This window comes from Triturus cristatus, chromosome 1_2, assembly GCF_964204655.1.
Source record: "Triturus cristatus chromosome 1_2, aTriCri1.1, whole genome shotgun sequence".
In the NCBI taxonomy this organism is placed as follows: Eukaryota; Metazoa; Chordata; class Amphibia; order Caudata; family Salamandridae; genus Triturus; species Triturus cristatus.
This window is the reverse complement of record NC_140580.1, coordinates 883,096,854-883,114,633: the sequence shown is the minus strand read 5'-3', so window position 1 is coordinate 883,114,633 and position 17,780 is coordinate 883,096,854. Positions and strand designations below refer to the sequence as shown.

Here is a 17,780-nt window from a genome sequence, read left to right as displayed (position 1 = left end):
TTGCTATATACACATTACACTACAGAGATCAGGGCCGGAGGTATGGAGCCAGGCACGCTGGCGAAGAGCTAGCAAAAGGGCCATGGACCGCCTAACAGAATCCGTTGTATCCATGCCAAGTCAAATATGCTAAAGGGAAGTGCAGTCTCAATTTTCAGCTGGTTCTGCTGAAGCACCCCAAGTAGGGGGATAAATAGTCACATCCACAGAAGGAAGCTGAAGTCCCAGAACTACATCAACTCTCCACAAAAGTTTAGCATAAGCAGAGCTAGCCTTCGAAGCAAGGTAAGGTAGAGAAAACAGGCCCAAGATGGGGAGCAGTCAAGGCCACCAATGTCACCAAGGCCAGAAACCCAACAGAACTCCAGAGGCAGTTCATCTGAATACCCTTGTGCCATAGAGAAAAAAGCAGGGGACTCCCCTGAAAGTGGAGGAAGGCAGCCCAAAAGGGACTGAGCCACTGGCGACATTACAGATAAACCTGTGTTGAGAAGACAACACTGAGATGTTGGGGAGAAGAGACAGTAGAGGAGACTTGTGTCATAGATGCTGGAGTCAGCGCTGACGGATCAGCTATAGGCATCACAGGTGGGAACCCTGTGCACTGGAGCCAAAACAAAGTCTAACACGGATTGGGATGGCCCCACTGACAGAGGGAGGTCCCGCTGGCGTGGAGTCACTGGAGCCAGAGCTGCGTGCCAGAGGGACGTTTAGAGTCAAAAATGGCATGAAGGGATGAAACAGTCCCTCACCTGAGCCACAGTCGCCTGTGCACCGGGAATAAACAGAAGCAGTGTCATGTATGTGGTAAAGTCAGGGAAGGCCGCGGTGCCTATGGCGTATCTTAACAGGCAACAGAGAGGACGAAGGTCTTCCGGAGCTGGCCCTGAGCAGTCCTCAGAGGAAGATAACCGTGACCGACAAGGGGCTGTTTACCACTGTGCAGCTCCCAGCATCATGCGGCCCTCCTGCAGCGCCGACGACCGAAGCGGATGACAGAAGCTGCACAGTTCGGAGCCAGGGTGGACGCCCAGACACTACATGCAAATATGAGGGTTTGACACTATAGACCCCAGGACCTCGAAGAGATCCAGAAAAAAAGCAGTCATCAGCAAACATTGAGAGAAGCCTAAAATAGCCAGAGGTACCACACTCCGGATCAGTGTGGATGCATGAAAAGGAAGAAACGGACGTCAGCGCATACGGGGAGGGCTTATATGGACTCTAATGAGGTCACATCCGGTGAACGACGTAGTTATGGAGCCGCTCAGCCCTCTCTACTGACATGGAGGTACTGCTGCTGAAAAATTTCCAGATCCAGTCTGGTGTCTAGGGATAAATTTAAGGTAAGGAATCTGCGGCTAGACATCCATCAGATAAACGTATTGGCACGGTTCTAGGCTTTCCCGATTCTGGAACACTTTTCACAGCAGGTTCGGAAGTAACAGGTAGAAAAATCCTCAGTCACTGTAGACAAATGATTTAGGGCTATACAAAAGGACTAAAACTTCTAAATTAGAGGACAGATTAGCGGAATTGGCAGGGCTGTTGGCCAAGAAGCAGAATGCAATTAAATGGAAATCTGAGCAATGCCCCCAGCTAAGTGCACTGTATCACAAACTGTTAATGTGGAATCAAGCAGAGAGCGAAGTATTGCAAGATTTTCCAGTGGAAGGCAAGTGGGAATTACACTATGGGATGCCATGATGATTAAACTGAAAGCCAAAGAGGACACCACACCAGCCTAGCTGCATTCTTCGGAATGGAATCATGGTGGATACTACTCACATCATCCAATTATATAGCACAGTGCTCCTAATAGGTGGTTCCTTGTATGCGACAAAAGACAGGCATTTAGTACACTTGTGTAATATATAGCAAATTTGTGTGCTTTCAGATTTAGCACCCTGGGAACTCTGATTAAATTGCATTGTGCTCACCACTCCCACAGTGCATACCTGAATGCTTCTATGATACGATCTGGCCACCCCACCAGCCTTGAGGAATTATCAGAGTGAAGCTTGATCATGTTTTCCTTTAATTCTAGGTGTATTTATTTGCTTTAGTTAATGTGGTTTAGATCTATTGTTGCAGTTATCTATCATTTGGACTGTTCTTACGTTAGAATGGCCTGGTCACTTTATTTCATTATCTGCAATGACTATGCAATGGTAACCAGACTAGTACCCTGGTGCGGATGCGTTGCACAATAAAGGTTGTGTCCATGTAAATGCAGTGAAACCTTATTCTATAAGGTTTACTGGACGAGATGTAAATCCTAATTTGAATGTCGAAATAAAAAATAAAAAAACATTTTTAAAAAAAAGTAGTTGTAAGACTGACCACAGACAGACACTCATGGTGGAAGTCCCCAAGAAAAATCGGATTCCTTTAAATGTTCGATGTTGTATCAGCTTCTTTTGGTGTTTAAGGTCCCCAATATTGCTCGGTCTAGGCACCCATTTATGGCTTCCTTTGGTGACTAGGGTTTCCAAACTGAAGTGGCTAAACAAAGTCCTTTAGATCCTGTGGAGGTCATGTTAAAAAACTTCCCCCATTGCAGAGTTTCCTTAGTGCTTCACAACCAAGTGGTGGGGGGAAAAAATGAAGATGGCAACCAAGTAATGGGAGATAGTGAGTTTACACTTTACATTCTAAGGAGGTTCTATTAACTACATATGTGACATTCTAAGGAGGTTCTGTTAACTACATATGTGACAAACAGCCACCCAAAAAAACAATAAAAAAAAAAAAGCTTTGTACAGAGTTTTTCGACCCACCCACTTAAGGAATAATGCCCAGCATGTAATTCTAGAGGAAATTCACACTGCAAAATCATTAACACCCTGGGTTGTATTTATATGTACAAGCTCTGTATGGAAATCAGTGACTTCTGGCCAATGTTTGTGGTTCAGAGGCTACAGTTCCCTAGCCACAGATCTCAAGGTCTTACATTCCTACTTACGTAAAGACTAATAACCAAGCATGTGCCTTTGATGATTATAGCATCCAAGTAAAACCAGAAAATGGCACAATTATCTGAAATGTGATATCAAGTGTCCAATAATAGTTGCCCTGTACCCAGTAGAAAGGATACAGAGGCAATTAGATAGGCTCTGTAATGTTATGGTGGTGTTTTGCAACATACTGACTGACCATGTCCTCTAGGCAAGACTGCAGAATTTAACTTTGGAAGGTCAGAGGCAAAGGAGAGGCTCTGTCGAGTCCTGATAACAGTGCATTTTGATGGTTACTTGTAACACAAGATGTATGTATGTTCTTGTATAGCGCTCGACTTACCCTTGGGCATCTCGGCGCTTGCATGGAACCCGTCCTGGCTTTTTCCCTGTGAGATAACCCGTACTGGGCATCCCCAAGGTGAAAGCCAGGCATCCCGCCGCAGGGGGGGGGGGGGGGGGGGGGGGGGGAGGAGGGGGGGGCCGTAGTGGAGATTAAGCAAGCTATTGCCCAGAGTTGGTGTGAACCCATGATTCGAGTAGGCACCGAAGTGAGAATTATCGAGTCCGTGGACACTTGGGCTCAGACCCTGCCGCGTCGGGAATTGAACCCTGGTCCCGGGTCTGACCTCTGCTTCAGGGTATGCCTCCTCTAACCAGTGAGCCACACTTCTCCACAAGAGACAAGAGTACAAGAACCTGCGAGCAGAAGGAGGGTAATCACCAGAAACTGTACACTAATACCAGTTTGCAGAGGGCACGAACACAAGGGAAGAGCATTCAGAGCCAGATATTGCACTGGGTGTAAGTGGGTGTATACAAATAATTGAGAACACCTTAAGTTTATTTGTGTGCTTTTGCGGTGTCCATGAAAATCAACACCCCAATGATCTTGGAAAGAGAGCATCAGAAACCCTTCACATTTTATCAGGACATTATGAATAAATTAAGGGAGCAGAAGGACGAAAGTCAACAAGCTGCATCCTGCAATAGAGTTACCAGGAGAGGTATGGATTATGGCAAATGGTCTCTTGAAATCAGTTTTAAGGAATTTCCTATATTAGATTCTTTGATGGCTGGTGACTGTTTGGATGGGGCGATTAAGAGGAATTCGGTCTTGAGAATATTTCATAGCAGGTGATTAGGGGCCAGTCAACTTTGGGTTTTCAATAAAAGCGGAGTTGAGGGAGACTTTCAGGTACAGTTGTGTCATCGGCATACATGCAATAGTGGATGCTGGCTAGTTTCAGAACTTCTGTTAGAGGCTCCATGAACAAGCTGGAGAGTGGGTGAAAGCGTGGACCCCAGTGGCACCCCCAGAATGAGTGGTGAGGGATTAGACAGACTGGTTCACCTTGAATCTTTGGATTCTAATGTCGATAAACGAGAAACAGTTTAGAACGACCCTAAAAGCCCCATCCTGTGTTCCAATAGGTCGATTGGGCTGTCATGTTTAACCATATCAAAAGCCGCCGATATGTTGAGGAGGAACAAAAGGCAAGATTCATTCTGATCCAGCAGTCTTAGCACATCATCTACAATGTGAGTGAGAGCGTATTCAGCGCTATGACTGACAGAAGCCAGATTGGAATTGGTCTAGCAGTTGGAATTGTTCTGTGTGGTTACATAGCTGGATGTGGACACATTTCCCGAGGAGCTTTGCCATAGTGGGAATGGGATGGAAATTGTGAAGGTCATTGTGATCTGCAGACTTATTTATTTTTTAGAATTGGGGTGACCTGTCAATACTTTAGACAATCCAGAATAGAACCTTGAAGTAGTGAGGCATTAACTAGCTTAGTCCAAAGTGGGAGTATGGATGATCAGATCTCACTGAAGTTAGATGTCAAGGGGTCACTAAAGTGGTTGGAGGGTTTCAGTGCAGCAAGTTGAGTATAGTACCTCCATACAAAGTTTGAATAGGCTCCAAAAACGGGGTTGTGGCCGGTGGGTGGTGGTGGGGGAGGGGGGGGGGGGGGGGAGAGAACCGGAGCGGGAGAGGCCGATAGGTGGTGTGATCGGTAGGTTCTTCAAAACTGACCACAATCAGATTCAATCTTTGTTTTTTCATGGAAGAAGGTAGCAAATTTCCCGTAGGTAGGCTGCGGACAGGTTCCCACTGAGGGAAAGGTTAAATTGACTATTTGATTGAAGCTTGATGAGTTAAAAATAAATTTGTTGGTTTTTGACTTGCTCTACTTGGTTTCTGAAATCACCAGCTTTAGAGCATATAATGCATTTGTTATAGATATTTCTCAATGATCTCAGCTGATTGAGATGTTCGAGGGAGGGAGAGATCTCCACAATCGTTCCGCTAGTCTCAGATTTAGTCTGTATTAAGACTAACATTGGACCAAGGTTTGTAGACTTTCGAGGAAATTCGTTTTAGCTGTAGAGGCGCCACTGAATCTTAGATGTTTGTCATGGAGTGGTTATAGCGGTCTGTGGGGCCATGGACATCAGACCGGTCCACAGGAGGGGGCAAGAGGTTATCACTTGGTTTTCTATATGCAAAATTTTCAATAAAACTTGCTGAAATCATAAGGAAAAGAAATGCACCTTTGAAAGGTTATTACAATGCAAACACCTAAAAAAAAAAAAGCACTCAATTACAGAAAAATGTGAAAATATACAAAAACATCCCCCTCGATACACACCTGGAGTCAGTCCCCCAATGCATTGCATAAATTTTAGCCAGGTGTCCTCTGAGAGTTCTCCTGGTTCGCATTTGTATTCGACCCACCGGGTCAATGTTGGCTGTGATCTGAAACAGTAAGATGACATGAATTAAAACGCCATCTGTGTTAAGTGATAATCCTTAATAAGGGTATTTATAATACAATCCTCAAGTCATTCTGGTAATTTGTTGATCCGAACACTTGTGTTTCTTGCTTGTCTCTATATCCCAAGTGCAATGTTTGGTTACAGGTATTTATTGCCTGAGAGATTAAGAATCATACTCCATTCTAAACTACAAAGCACAGTTAGGTGTTTAGTATAACCTCTTCATTCTTGGTAGAGATTAATAATTCTTCCCAATGAGGAAGTCAGGACAATATTTTGTAGAAAACCCTTAAACTTTTATTTTGGAAAAAAAAATCTATTCAAGGTTTCTACGTTCAAGTGGAGTTTAAAAATGTTAGGTTAATATATTTTGCAAGGCGCACATCTACCAAAAAGGCGCCTTGGCACAAGGTCTAAGGGAGTGTCACATCACAGGCTAACAAGGACCTAATCAAGGGACAACAGAGAAAAGCCAGTTTTTTAAAGAGCCTTCTGCAGCTGAGCAGGTTAGTCTGTGCTCTCAGGTGGTCAGGCAAAGCATTCCACCAATTACAGATAATTTAGGAAAAGCCATTTCCTCCTCAGCATACTTTCTTTATCCCGAGAACCACAACCTTATTGGCAGTTAGTGATCGGAGGTTGTGCAAGGGTATGTACGAATTGAACTTAGATTGAAGGGAGAAATGGGCAACCTCACAGAGGTCCTTATGGGCCAAGCACAGATCTTAAAAGTTTATTCGCTCTCTAATAGGAAGCCAATGGAGACTGCGAATGCTCCGAGAGATGGGACTTAACTTGGAGAGATTACACAGGATGAGGGCAGCTGCATTCTGCAGCATTTGGAGGTTAAGAATATTCTGCTGTGCCCCCACATATAATGTGTTACAGTAATCCAGCTTTGAGATTACCAGGGCTGAGATTACCGGGCTCTCTTTTTTTAAACTCGAAAACTCAAAGGAAGAAATAGGATAATTTTTTTCAAAACCTTTAAGGTAAAAAAAGCAGGCAGATGCAACCTGGTTTACATGATCAGAGAAGACCAACTTGGTGTAAAACATGTAGTTTAAAAGTGCCTGGGTCAGTCAATTGCGCCAACTAAGAATTTTTGGATAAATCCTTGCATGTCTCTTAAGGCAAGACACCCTGGATGGGCGGGTGCAAGATGTGATGCTTAGGACGAATGGCAGTGTAGCATTCCCTCCACATTTTCAGAGGATGTTTTTAATTCACTGAGGTTTAGAAAATTGCATAACCATGAAATATCCTGTATGAAGATGCTGCGCTAGTTTAATAAACAGAAATCCCGCCTGGTGTTCCCTTTTGCAGGACTTTGTAAGGGACCTGTTGGAAAACATTTGAAGAGAATTGTTTTTTTTTTTTTTTTAAAAAAAGCTATCTAAAACATACTTTAAGTGACCTCATGAAGAAGTTGGTAAAAAATATTAGGATTCAAACATTAAAAATCTTGATTTTAAACTTAACTGCAAGAACAGCCTCATTCGATAAGTGCTTCCATACAGAGTACTTCATAAATTACTTCAAAAAGGAGGGTACAAAGTGCTGCAAACTCAAATCTGATTGAGCTACTTGGAAAATGTGGGGCACGAGTTGCCCTCGAATACTCCTTACCTGCTTGACTTCTTTGAAGCCTTCATAATACAAATGTCAGGGTTTAAATGTACATTTTCCAAAAAGTTAAAATCTTGGGCATGGGCTCAGCAGATGACCATCTTGCGGATGGCCATTTATGGAGATATTGGAGGTTACACTTTGTCCATAGCTCCATTTACACCATTTGTTTCAAACTTCTTGGGGAATATTAGTCCCTCATGGATTTCACTGTACCCATTTCCAAGCAATTAAAATAAGAGTCACCAACCTGTGCCAGAGTGGCATCGGCACAAACTTTTCTGGCATCCTGAAAGAAAAAGAAAAACAGAATCATAGAACTGGGATGAGGAATTATGTCAAATCCCATTAACGAAATCGTTCAGTGCAGGTTAAGTAGAGATTAGGAAGGGCACTACAGTCTAAGATAGCATTGCTTTAAATGTTCTTAGAAGCACTTGCGCTAGTTTGCATTGGATAAGCCCTTTCAACTCAGGCCAGACTGGTTCAGCCCAATGTAATGTACCTTAACCCATTTCCACCATTACTGTACTCAGAGTATGCATTTCGCAAGTCCAGCTGCGCTCAGCCTGATGGAGATTACAAAAAAACCAAATAGCCTGTTCATTGTTCGATAGCTTAAGACATCTATTTACATACAGATTCCAGACAGGTTATAAATAGACATCCTCCAGCATGAACAGATCTGGCTACAGAAGTGAGACTATCAATTTAAGAAGTGCAAAACAAAAAATGTACTGCGAGTTATATGAAGAAATGGGCAACTTATTTGCTACACAATTACACATTTACTCACTGAATACATGTTTGTTTTTTTAAATTACTCAGGCTAATGACTACTTTTGCCACAAGGAGGCATCGGAGTTTATACACAGGAATTAACACCATGTAATCCAAATGGCTGAAAATGTCAGAGAAACAGACAGCAATGGACAAAGATCCTGTTTCTTAGGCTAACATATCTTGAAACGTTCGTATCATTCACAAGCCTATTGACACTTCATGTCAGGCACTTCTAGTTCCGGAGTTATCCCACAGTCTGTCACTCATGATGAGGGCTGAGGTGATTCACTTAGGGTATGTACTTGACTTTATGACTCCTTAAGAAATAGTTTGGCTATATGGGCTGTCCTAAACTTAATTTGAGCAACACAACTCCTCAAGACAATGAGCTGGAAAGATACAGATACCATTCAGACTGAAACCACAAAACAAGTTGGTAAGGAGTTTAAGAGTGGTTTCTCAACTTCTTTGAGTCTTTCACGTTAACTTAGATACCTGCAAGGTACTTACCTGTAGAACGCCTGGGTTCTGAACAGAGGTATCACCACCCACATTGCCATAACTCCAAGTAGGCACCCTAATGGTACTGCACTGTTCTGAAGACTGACAGAATATAAATTCCTTCTTCCTCTGCCCTCACATTTCCATTTTTGGACAAAAGTATGAAAATCAATTGCCTCCATTTGCTCCATCAACTTCCGTTTTGATATCTACGCCATCTTTTTGGGTAGTAATTCCATTCATTGGCTGGGTGCTGGTAAATTGGGCTCTTTTGTAGATTTGTTAATTGCCATTGCTTTTCAAGTAATTACATCAAATTGGAAGGACGCCTCCAAAGTTTCCTTTTCTGCTTGGTGGAATCTTCTATGCTACAATCATAGGCTAGATAGAGCCTCTGTAACTACTCACCAACTTCTTCGAAAAGAAGCTTTTTGGTCTCTACTTACTAATCACCTATCCTCCTATGCATTATGTACCAAGGATTGTAACTTTGCAATTCAGACGCCCTGAGTCTTGTGTTCAATATTTTCCATATTGTTCATATTTTATTGAATGTATATTCTCTCAGATTTTAGATTGTTTATTAAAGTAAATTCTGATTATTTGATAAAGATGTTGATTTCCATCTTTTTTCCTTCTTTCTTTCTCCTCTTTTCTTTCTTCCCCTATAACACCTAAAGAAAATGCTAATCTACTATGGTACATACTGGTTTCATTTGGTTTTATCATTGGTTTTTGCTCTTGATAATGTACGAATTAACAAGTTTATCCTTTGTTTTGTACATATTCGTTATCTTCTGTACCGCCCGTATGACTATTATAATTCTGTACCTTGCTCTTTAGTGGTTTCAATAAAGCCCTTTAAACTTAAAAAAAAACAAAAAACCTGACAGAATATTAAATGGGTTACCGGTCATACACAAGCTGGCACTTTGATAAGCTACAGTTGTTGAAGGATCTGAAAGCAGTTCGAATATTTTGTTCTGAAATTACTCCACTCAGGGTTCAGAGTATGCTGGCACATTAACTTTTGTTATCTTACATCAGCAGTAACCAAAACAATCCGCTTCATATGGAAAAAAGGAACTAGCTATTTTTTTTGTAGTGCTGGTAAAAAGAAAGGTCTATATACTGCATTAGAAAAGCTATCCCATTTCAGTCATACAGATTTACATATGATTCAGTTTATATGACAACTGACGCACGTTTGTTACTGATAACTTACATGGGCAATAAGATTTGGCATTAGCGATCCTTACAGCAAAGGGCACAACTAGCTCTACATCTACTTTCCCAGCAAGAAGTTTCTACAAATTTTCCAGTTTAAGGTTTACACTAGCAAATACAGTACAAGTCCTTACCTAGTGAGGTGTGTAGAACAATCAGATCCAAATTTGTTTAAACTTTAGGCGGTCGCCTTAGTGCTGATAAAGTGACAATATTGAGAACACAGGGAAAAAGTATGTTCTGCATAGCAATGAAACTAATAAATGTAAGGTTCTAATACACAAACTGTTAAGGCATTAACGATTCTTGCATAGTGCACCCTGCTACATGACTTGATGCAGCACAATTAGGAACAGAGAATGTTGATTTGATAGCACCAAGTTGTGGCAGCCTCAACAATGTACACTTCCCTCTACTGGTATCAACCTGTAGCTAAGAGTTCAGGCGGTGAGTGGCGTGGTCTTTCCATGTCCATTCAGCAACCACCCTCTCAGAAGACTGCCAAGTTAAGTGAGATTTGTAGTGGTTCATTTGTGTATGAAAACTGGGAAAAATGTACACAATTCATAGTAGGAAAAAAGATTGGCGATCTCGGGTGATGAGAATTATGGAGCAGAAAGTGTGAATCATCTAATCTACAAAAGGTTATCCACAGTGGATAAACTACTGGGGAGGCCATGGGCTCAATTAAATCCATGGGAAATTAGGGAAGCACATTTTGAGAAGCTTCAGTTCCACTGGAATGTATCAATGTTCTCTTTTAGGGTTAACTGACACTTTAAAAAAACAATATTAAAAGCAAAGACACAGGAACCCACAACAGAAACAGACCCTTAACCCCCATATTTTCCCATCAGTTCCGTTGAATACAGTTCTTTAAATCTATGTGGAGGCACACAGACCGAGAGGCACACAAACTTCAGTGGCTTGCTTGAAGAAAAGCAGTGCCTTTAGACGTACAAGAGTTACTGTGGCAGTCCATTCTCAACTGTCCCAGCTCATGTGAAGATATGAAAGAGTTACAAGCATGCTGATGTCAGGGAGCCCAAAAAAAATATTAAACCGAGCATCCAATCGAAGGCACAGTGTTTTCAAAATCCACCAGTAAGAAACATTAGCTGTAGTGCAAATCCCTTCACGGAAAAAGCAGCAACGCTACCTTGACCGTGCTATACATAATTTGAGTTGTAGTTTAGGTGGCCACTAAAAGTAACAATGTGGGCTATCTGAACACCTCCGAGCCTTTTAGAGAAGCCTTAGAAAGTGGTCTGCATTAAAGCAGAGATAAAAAAAAAGCTGCCAGGAGACCTACATTTCAGTCCTAAAAGCAGAAAGATCCATCATCCCGACTGCAGTCACCTCAGCATGTGAAGTGAGTAAGTTCTGAAAAAACATGTAGATGGAAATCTCCTGTATCAAATGGCACTCATAAAATCTTTGACGAAGATCCATTGGTACAATCAGGCCTCTGAACAATACTCCTTCAATGTACCTGGCCGATATAATTTTAATAAGCTAATCTGTTTTCCAAGTCACTAGAGTAATGGGTGATGCGTAGATCCGACAAACTTTACTCTAACTTTCATGAGATCTCATCAAAAGATGCTTAGCAAAAATATGTAGATAAAACCTTCCTTTGTGGATTGCCGTTTGGGATTAGGAAAAGACTACTTTAATGCAAGACTTGGTGAGGCAAGACTCAAGAGCCAGTATAAAACAAAAGACAGACAGCTCTCCCTTCACTGATGCTCCCAATTACAAACTGACTCAATTCTTAACAAGGCTTGCTGTAGAGCTCTTTGTAGCTACTGACCTTGTGTGAAGACCACCCAAAACCTACTAATCAGGCAGACATCTTTGCAATCGAGAGCAGAATGAAGGATAGTTCTGACAGGTCAGAAACGGGCACCCCCTTCAAGTAAAGAGCAGAACTGCTGCTAAAATCATGCAGCAATCTACCAGCCTGCAATTTGTAAATCACTTTCAATATGAGTGGGGAGGTACAAGTAAGGAATGAAAGACAGATTAATGCTCCCAAACATAACTCACACTCAATATACCTAGAACTCCACTCATAAGATTCCCAGATCAATGAGCATTCAAGGATGAAAGCCATAGACCCATTCACACCCTCTTCAACAGGGATATAACAATTTCATAGTGAATCTTGCAGTCAAGTTGGGCTGCAGTGACACTTTGCCTGAACAGTCTGCTCTCGCTACCACTGAATATCTAACATCCAAATGTATCTGTAAAGCGGTAACCTATGGATCACCAAATGTCTAAGTTGAAAAACAATTTACACAAACCAAGAGTACATGTGGTTAGCAATTACCACAAGGATGCTGAAATTCCCTTTAAGCAAGAAGCTTCTAAATGGATGATTTTTCTAAACAATGCTAAAGTAGTAAAAGCTCTTCAAAGAGCTTTCTATTACTGAGGCAGATATGATTTTTTTTGTGAAATGTAAAGTTTAGAGATGATGCTTCTAACTACTTTGTTGAATAGATTTTTCATGGTTCCATTGTAGCATCTTTGTAGTAAGACATTAGTACCTACTTGTTCTTTAATGAGGAATGAAAAAACAAATTCCAAGGTAACCCAAGGACTCTTACTTTTGAAAACCTCTGAAGAGAATTACAGAAATAGGAGCATCTATGCTTAAAGAACTCGTCAATACCTTCCTACAGTCAAGTTATATTCCTGTAGATTTGTGAAAAAGGCTCTAGTCAACCAGTTGCACATAAATAATTAAACCTACTTTTATACTAAATTCCAACATACTCTAGGCTAACTAAACTATTGCAAGAATTTTTAAGCAACAGCTGCAGACGTTTTGGAAATGCACAATCTACTAATCAGATTACAAGCAGAGTTCAGCCTGTTCAGGGGGAAGAATCCAACTCCTTGCTCCTACCACCAAGCTATGTAAGTGAGCAAATCTCAACTGCCTCACTGCAATTATTTTGTCGAATCTCTCAAGAATTGGAGCACAACACTATCCTGTAGACAGATGTGGGAAAGGAAGACAGGGTCTTCTCTGGATCAACTTCCAATAAAGGATGTTCCCTATATGTGGGGTAAGAGCCTTTGCTTCAGCTGCCTTAATTGTGAAGTATGTGGTGCCTCTAAGTTCGTCACTTAGCTCAGCCTTAACATTTAGGTTAGCCCTCTAGCTAACAATTTCTAGTCAGACTACAACATTTCACCTATGCAGACAAACACCCTAACTCACCCAGATCTTTTGAAGATTTTTGCAGTTAATCTAAACTCTGCTTTTTTGAAGGCCTGACTCACTGCCATTTCTTGTCCAATCAAACCCAAGTTCTTCAAACTGAATAGCAGAAAGACCAAGGTTCTGGCATAGCTCATTTGTTTTGGTCTTACCGTACTCATGACAGAATAGTAATACATTTAGGCCTCTTCGAAGAACTTACTTTTGAACCTGTTAACAGAACACAAAGGTATAGTCTCTCCTGCTTTTGACTCCCTGAATAACCAACCCTTACGCAATATTTGCTTCAACTGATCTAAAGTTGTTTCAGGAACTCACATTAAAGTGAAAGTACATTTACGTTGGCCATGTCCCAAGTTGTTGAATTCCTTACCTTTACAGTTAGGACCTCAAAATAACCTGAAGCTCTTCTTCAACTGAAAGTCAAGTCAGAGCAATTTCTCTCTCCCCAGTCCAATGTCTGCTGGGTAATAGAAGGTTCCTTGTATTACATCACTTTATAAAATCAATAAAGGGTCTAGTTTCAAAATTCCAATGCTTGCTAGCATAGGAGAGCATATGTACCTACACCTCTTTTACTGTACTAAACATGGCACTACAAAGACTTGACTCAACCCCCAATGGCTTGGCTTTTAAAGTCCACACACTTGGAACAAATAAATGAACCTGAAAAAGCTGTATAAAAGCACTTAGTAAACCAATGTGCATTAAGTTCTGAAAACTGCCAGGCATGACTAAAATAAAAGATACTCGGGATGTTCATGGGCTACCACCATTCCGGATCCTGCAGTACTGTCTTAGTCCACAGTGCTGAAATGTGAACTGTGTTGTGGAATGAATTGTTTTCTACCAGGGTGCACAAGTCCACAAAACTATAGGAAAGGATTAAGTCCGCAGGACAGACAGTCCTCCTGTAGTTTCACTCTCCTTTTCAAAAAAAGTTATCCTCCTGCATCCTTAAGAACTCTGACAAAGGTAAACTGTGGCTGGAATTAAAGAGAACATAGTTGTGTTTAGCAAAGATCAGCTTGAAACAGCAAGGACGTCATATGGAGCAGACAGACCAGAACTCCTGGTAAAGGCAAATAAAAAAAATAAAAAACAGCCATGGTGGGATTGCATGTTAGGAGTAGAATTATTGAAAATATATGGAAAAAAACAAATAGGATTTACATGTTGATAATAACAGCAAAAAAAGTAGACAGCAGTAATGAACTCTGAGGAAGCATTCACTCGAAATGAGGACAAATAGAAGCAGACAGATTAGTAACGCAGACCACCACACTACCTTTACCAAATGTGAGACTATTCATAGGAGGTTGTTAAGCGGAACATGCAACTATCCTTCACTTCAAAAGGCAAGTTAGCTTCTCCACTCAGGGCTATGCGGCAGTCAGCAACTGCAAACAACTTTTAAAGCAAAAGTTTAGATTAGTAAAAGGAATAACTGTCCACTGTGAAGATGAGCACAGAAACCAGAATTGTGTAACAAGTCCGTGGGTGGCAGTTACAGAAATCCCAACTTTCAGGGTAAGCTGCAGAAAGGCTGAATGCCTAGTGGAAGGAGAAAGGAAAATTGGCAGAGGGAGAATTGATCAGGGGTGGAAGTTTAGATGTTTGGTGTAGTTCCTTGTTCTTGTAAATGGAGGGACTGGTCTAACCTGGAGTGTCAGGAACACTTTCATGGTCGGAAAGTTTATGTTCAGCCAAAAGGGAGCTATGGATCCTTTAATTTGGCTTTGTAGATGTGCTGGTAGATTCTTCTTGCCGATCTCAGTGTAACCATGGAATTAGATGAAGGGTATTGCCACCATCTTCTTTCAGTGCATCAAAGAGCTCTCCTTCCTTTGTACAGATCTTAAGATCCACCCCACAGAGGTTTTGATTTTTTGGTCATAAGGGGGCTAGGTCATGGATTCATCAAATCAACTGGTATGGTCATTATGGTTAGAAGAGAAGAGGAGTGGACGGCTTAAAATTAGAGTTCAACTCCTCCAGTTAATTGGGGGTGTGGCCTGAACAGCAATGGCAGCAGACACGCTGTGCTGAGTTCTGCATCCATAAGCTGCACAGACCATCCTGGAGCGTGGAGGACTGGCACACCTGTGGAACCTGCCAAGAGCAGACCTGAGCAGGAGAGGTCCAGACAGGGGGTGCCGGGTTGGCTGCGGCAAAAAGGCTGAAACTAGGCCAGTGTGGAGGACTCCCTGGAATTGGCCATCACCTCATATGTGGGTCCCCCCCCACCATTACATAGGGCTTGAAAAAGGCAGAGCTGTGAGCAGAGGGCCCCCTGAGAGCAGCAGAGAAGCCCTGTCTGAACATTCACAGAGTAAGATGTGGAGCGATAGAGTAAGCAAGACGGAATAACCCTACATAAATGGGCAGCTGAATGCACCACCACTGAGCCATAGGCGGCACAGAGCAGTGCAATCCCAGCCTGCAAGTGGGACCCAGATAGCTGCACACAGTGGAAACCTGGCAACCCAAAATGTAAGGAGGAAGAGCTCCACCTTGTGACACCACCACCCCCCACACCTCCCCCCGGACACAATTTGAACTTGATTCGAGTCCCAGAGAAAGCAGAGGGCCCAAGCCCAGGGCTATTCATGGTACAATGTCTCTTATGATCTGTGCTGGACGGACAGGTGTCGACCTTCTATAAATTGGAATGTGCTAAGAGTACCGGGCGGCCTTCTGTGCTGGGAGCGCCACCACACCCGATCATAGCTAGACTGTCAATTTCAGGGATCACAACCACCACACGTGCCCTGGAAAATCAAGGGTAACAGTGAATATGTACCTGGATTATACTCATGCCGGGCAGTGGCGTAGAGAGACATTACTAAGAGTGAAAAGGCACTTCTGTAGCCTAGACATAAAATATGTTAAACTCTAATGACACATCGTGGTAACATCGCAGTCGTAACGACCGCGATGTAATGGCACACGTTTTACTGACTCACATGGTTACGTCATACATACAAATTTTAGATATCCATGAAGCTCAGTGCTGACTATCTGTAGACTTGTAAACATGAATTTATAATTAACTACGGAATCCATACAAGTGTACTTTATTAAGAGGGTCCCTGTTCAAGATTAAAAATCAATGCGGGAATATGTGGTTAGCTAAGGTTTCCCTATATTCACCTAAATGGTGGACATGCTTTTTGCCCAATTAGTCCCAGCAGAGCTATGGCAATTCTTCAGGACCAGATCAACCTAATCTACTACTAGTGGAGTCCTATGGTAAATCCATTAAGTGTCCCCACACATCAAATCAGCCCGGTAAGTGAGTACTTTGGTATAAAGTTGTGCCTCTTACTTGTGGGAAGATTTCACACCCTAAACCTGACCCAATCCTTACCTCAATCAAGTCCCTTGGAGAGGACCGAGACTTGGGTAGATAACTTGGGGACATTGTGACAGCAACTCTGGGTAAAGATGCAGTTTGGGGTAGTCAATGGCGAGAAACTGTAAGGGAAGGTAGCGGAAGCATCAACCCAAATGCAGAGCAGGCAGTCACCAGGTCCCAATGGTTTCCCCCAGGAGTTCTTCAAATGTGTAAATAGACTGGTGGTGAAGCCGATCCGTGCTATGCTCTAGGAGTTCAAAGAGAAGTGTGAACTACCGAAGTATTTATGGGTGGCAACAAAAGCCCTACTTCACAAATAAGGGAAGCCCCGGAGTCACTCTTATTGCCCAATCTCCAACCTAAATGTACACATTATACTATTTTCAAAGGTACTGGCGAAACCCCTGATGTAGGTAATCCACATCATAGTCCTGGATGAATCAGGATTCATGCCCTAGAGGTCCACAAGGCACAATTGTAGGCACCTGTTCAGCTGCTTGACATGGAAGGGCAGAATGGGTCAGACTGTGCTCCTGGCGCTAGATGCAGGGAAATAAAACTTTTGACTCCTTGGAGTGACCCTGCCTTGGGACAGATGGGCTTCGTCCCCTCCTTCTGGCCATGCATTAAACTTCTTAGCACGAGCTCCACAGCCCGGGGTCAGGTAAATCGTGCTCAGTCAGAGGAATTTGCTCTAGGCTGAGGCAACAGCCACCACCCCACCCTTCTCTTTGCAGTAGCAATGATGCTAGTAGCCAACTTGATCAGAAAAAATACCCTGATCTGGGGCCTCCACTGGAGCTTTGAAGGGGGGGGGGGGACTTGTCCTCTCACTCTACACAGATGATGCCCTCTTATAATGGATGGAGCCAGAAGGCTCCATAGATGAGATGTTGGAGAGTTTCGTAGTCTTTGGGTGGTATGCAGGAAACTGCATCAATTGGGCTACATCATGTATGTATCCACTCGCAGGTTGGGAACCTAGGGAATATTGCCACTGCCCCATATCAAGAGTAGAGGGGATTCAGATATCTGGGAATCTAGATCACTGGAGAACAGCGCGTCTTTCTACAAAATAACCAATGTTTTTGTAAGCACTCCAGAGCAGTTCTATAGGACAGCAGAGTTCCAAATCAGTCAACTGGTGGGGTGGAGGGGTGGTGGGCACAACTCAAAAAGCACTGGGAACGTCCAACTACAAAGCAGCAGATGGGGTATTGCTTTAACAAACCTGTGCCTTCATTATTGGGCAACCAAATTAGTGGTGCTTAACAACTGGAGAGCCATGGATCCACATACATGTTAA

General features: G+C 42.5%; 1 protein-coding gene across 2 annotated transcripts in view; it reads right to left on the bottom strand.

Moving 5' to 3' along the window:
- The window catches only part of GNB1 (G protein subunit beta 1), a 319,936-nt gene that overhangs the window by 159,319 nt on the left and 142,837 nt on the right, over positions 1-17,780 (bottom strand). For both annotated transcript variants that reach the window (XM_085609355.1, XM_085609358.1), the window contains exons 3-4: positions 7,621-7,659; positions 5,615-5,721 (exon numbers count right to left, since the gene is read on the bottom strand). In XM_085609355.1, coding sequence (XP_085465481.1) covers positions 5,615-5,721; positions 7,621-7,659 — 146 coding nt within the window. The remainder of the gene's footprint in view (positions 1-5,614; positions 5,722-7,620; positions 7,660-17,780) is intronic.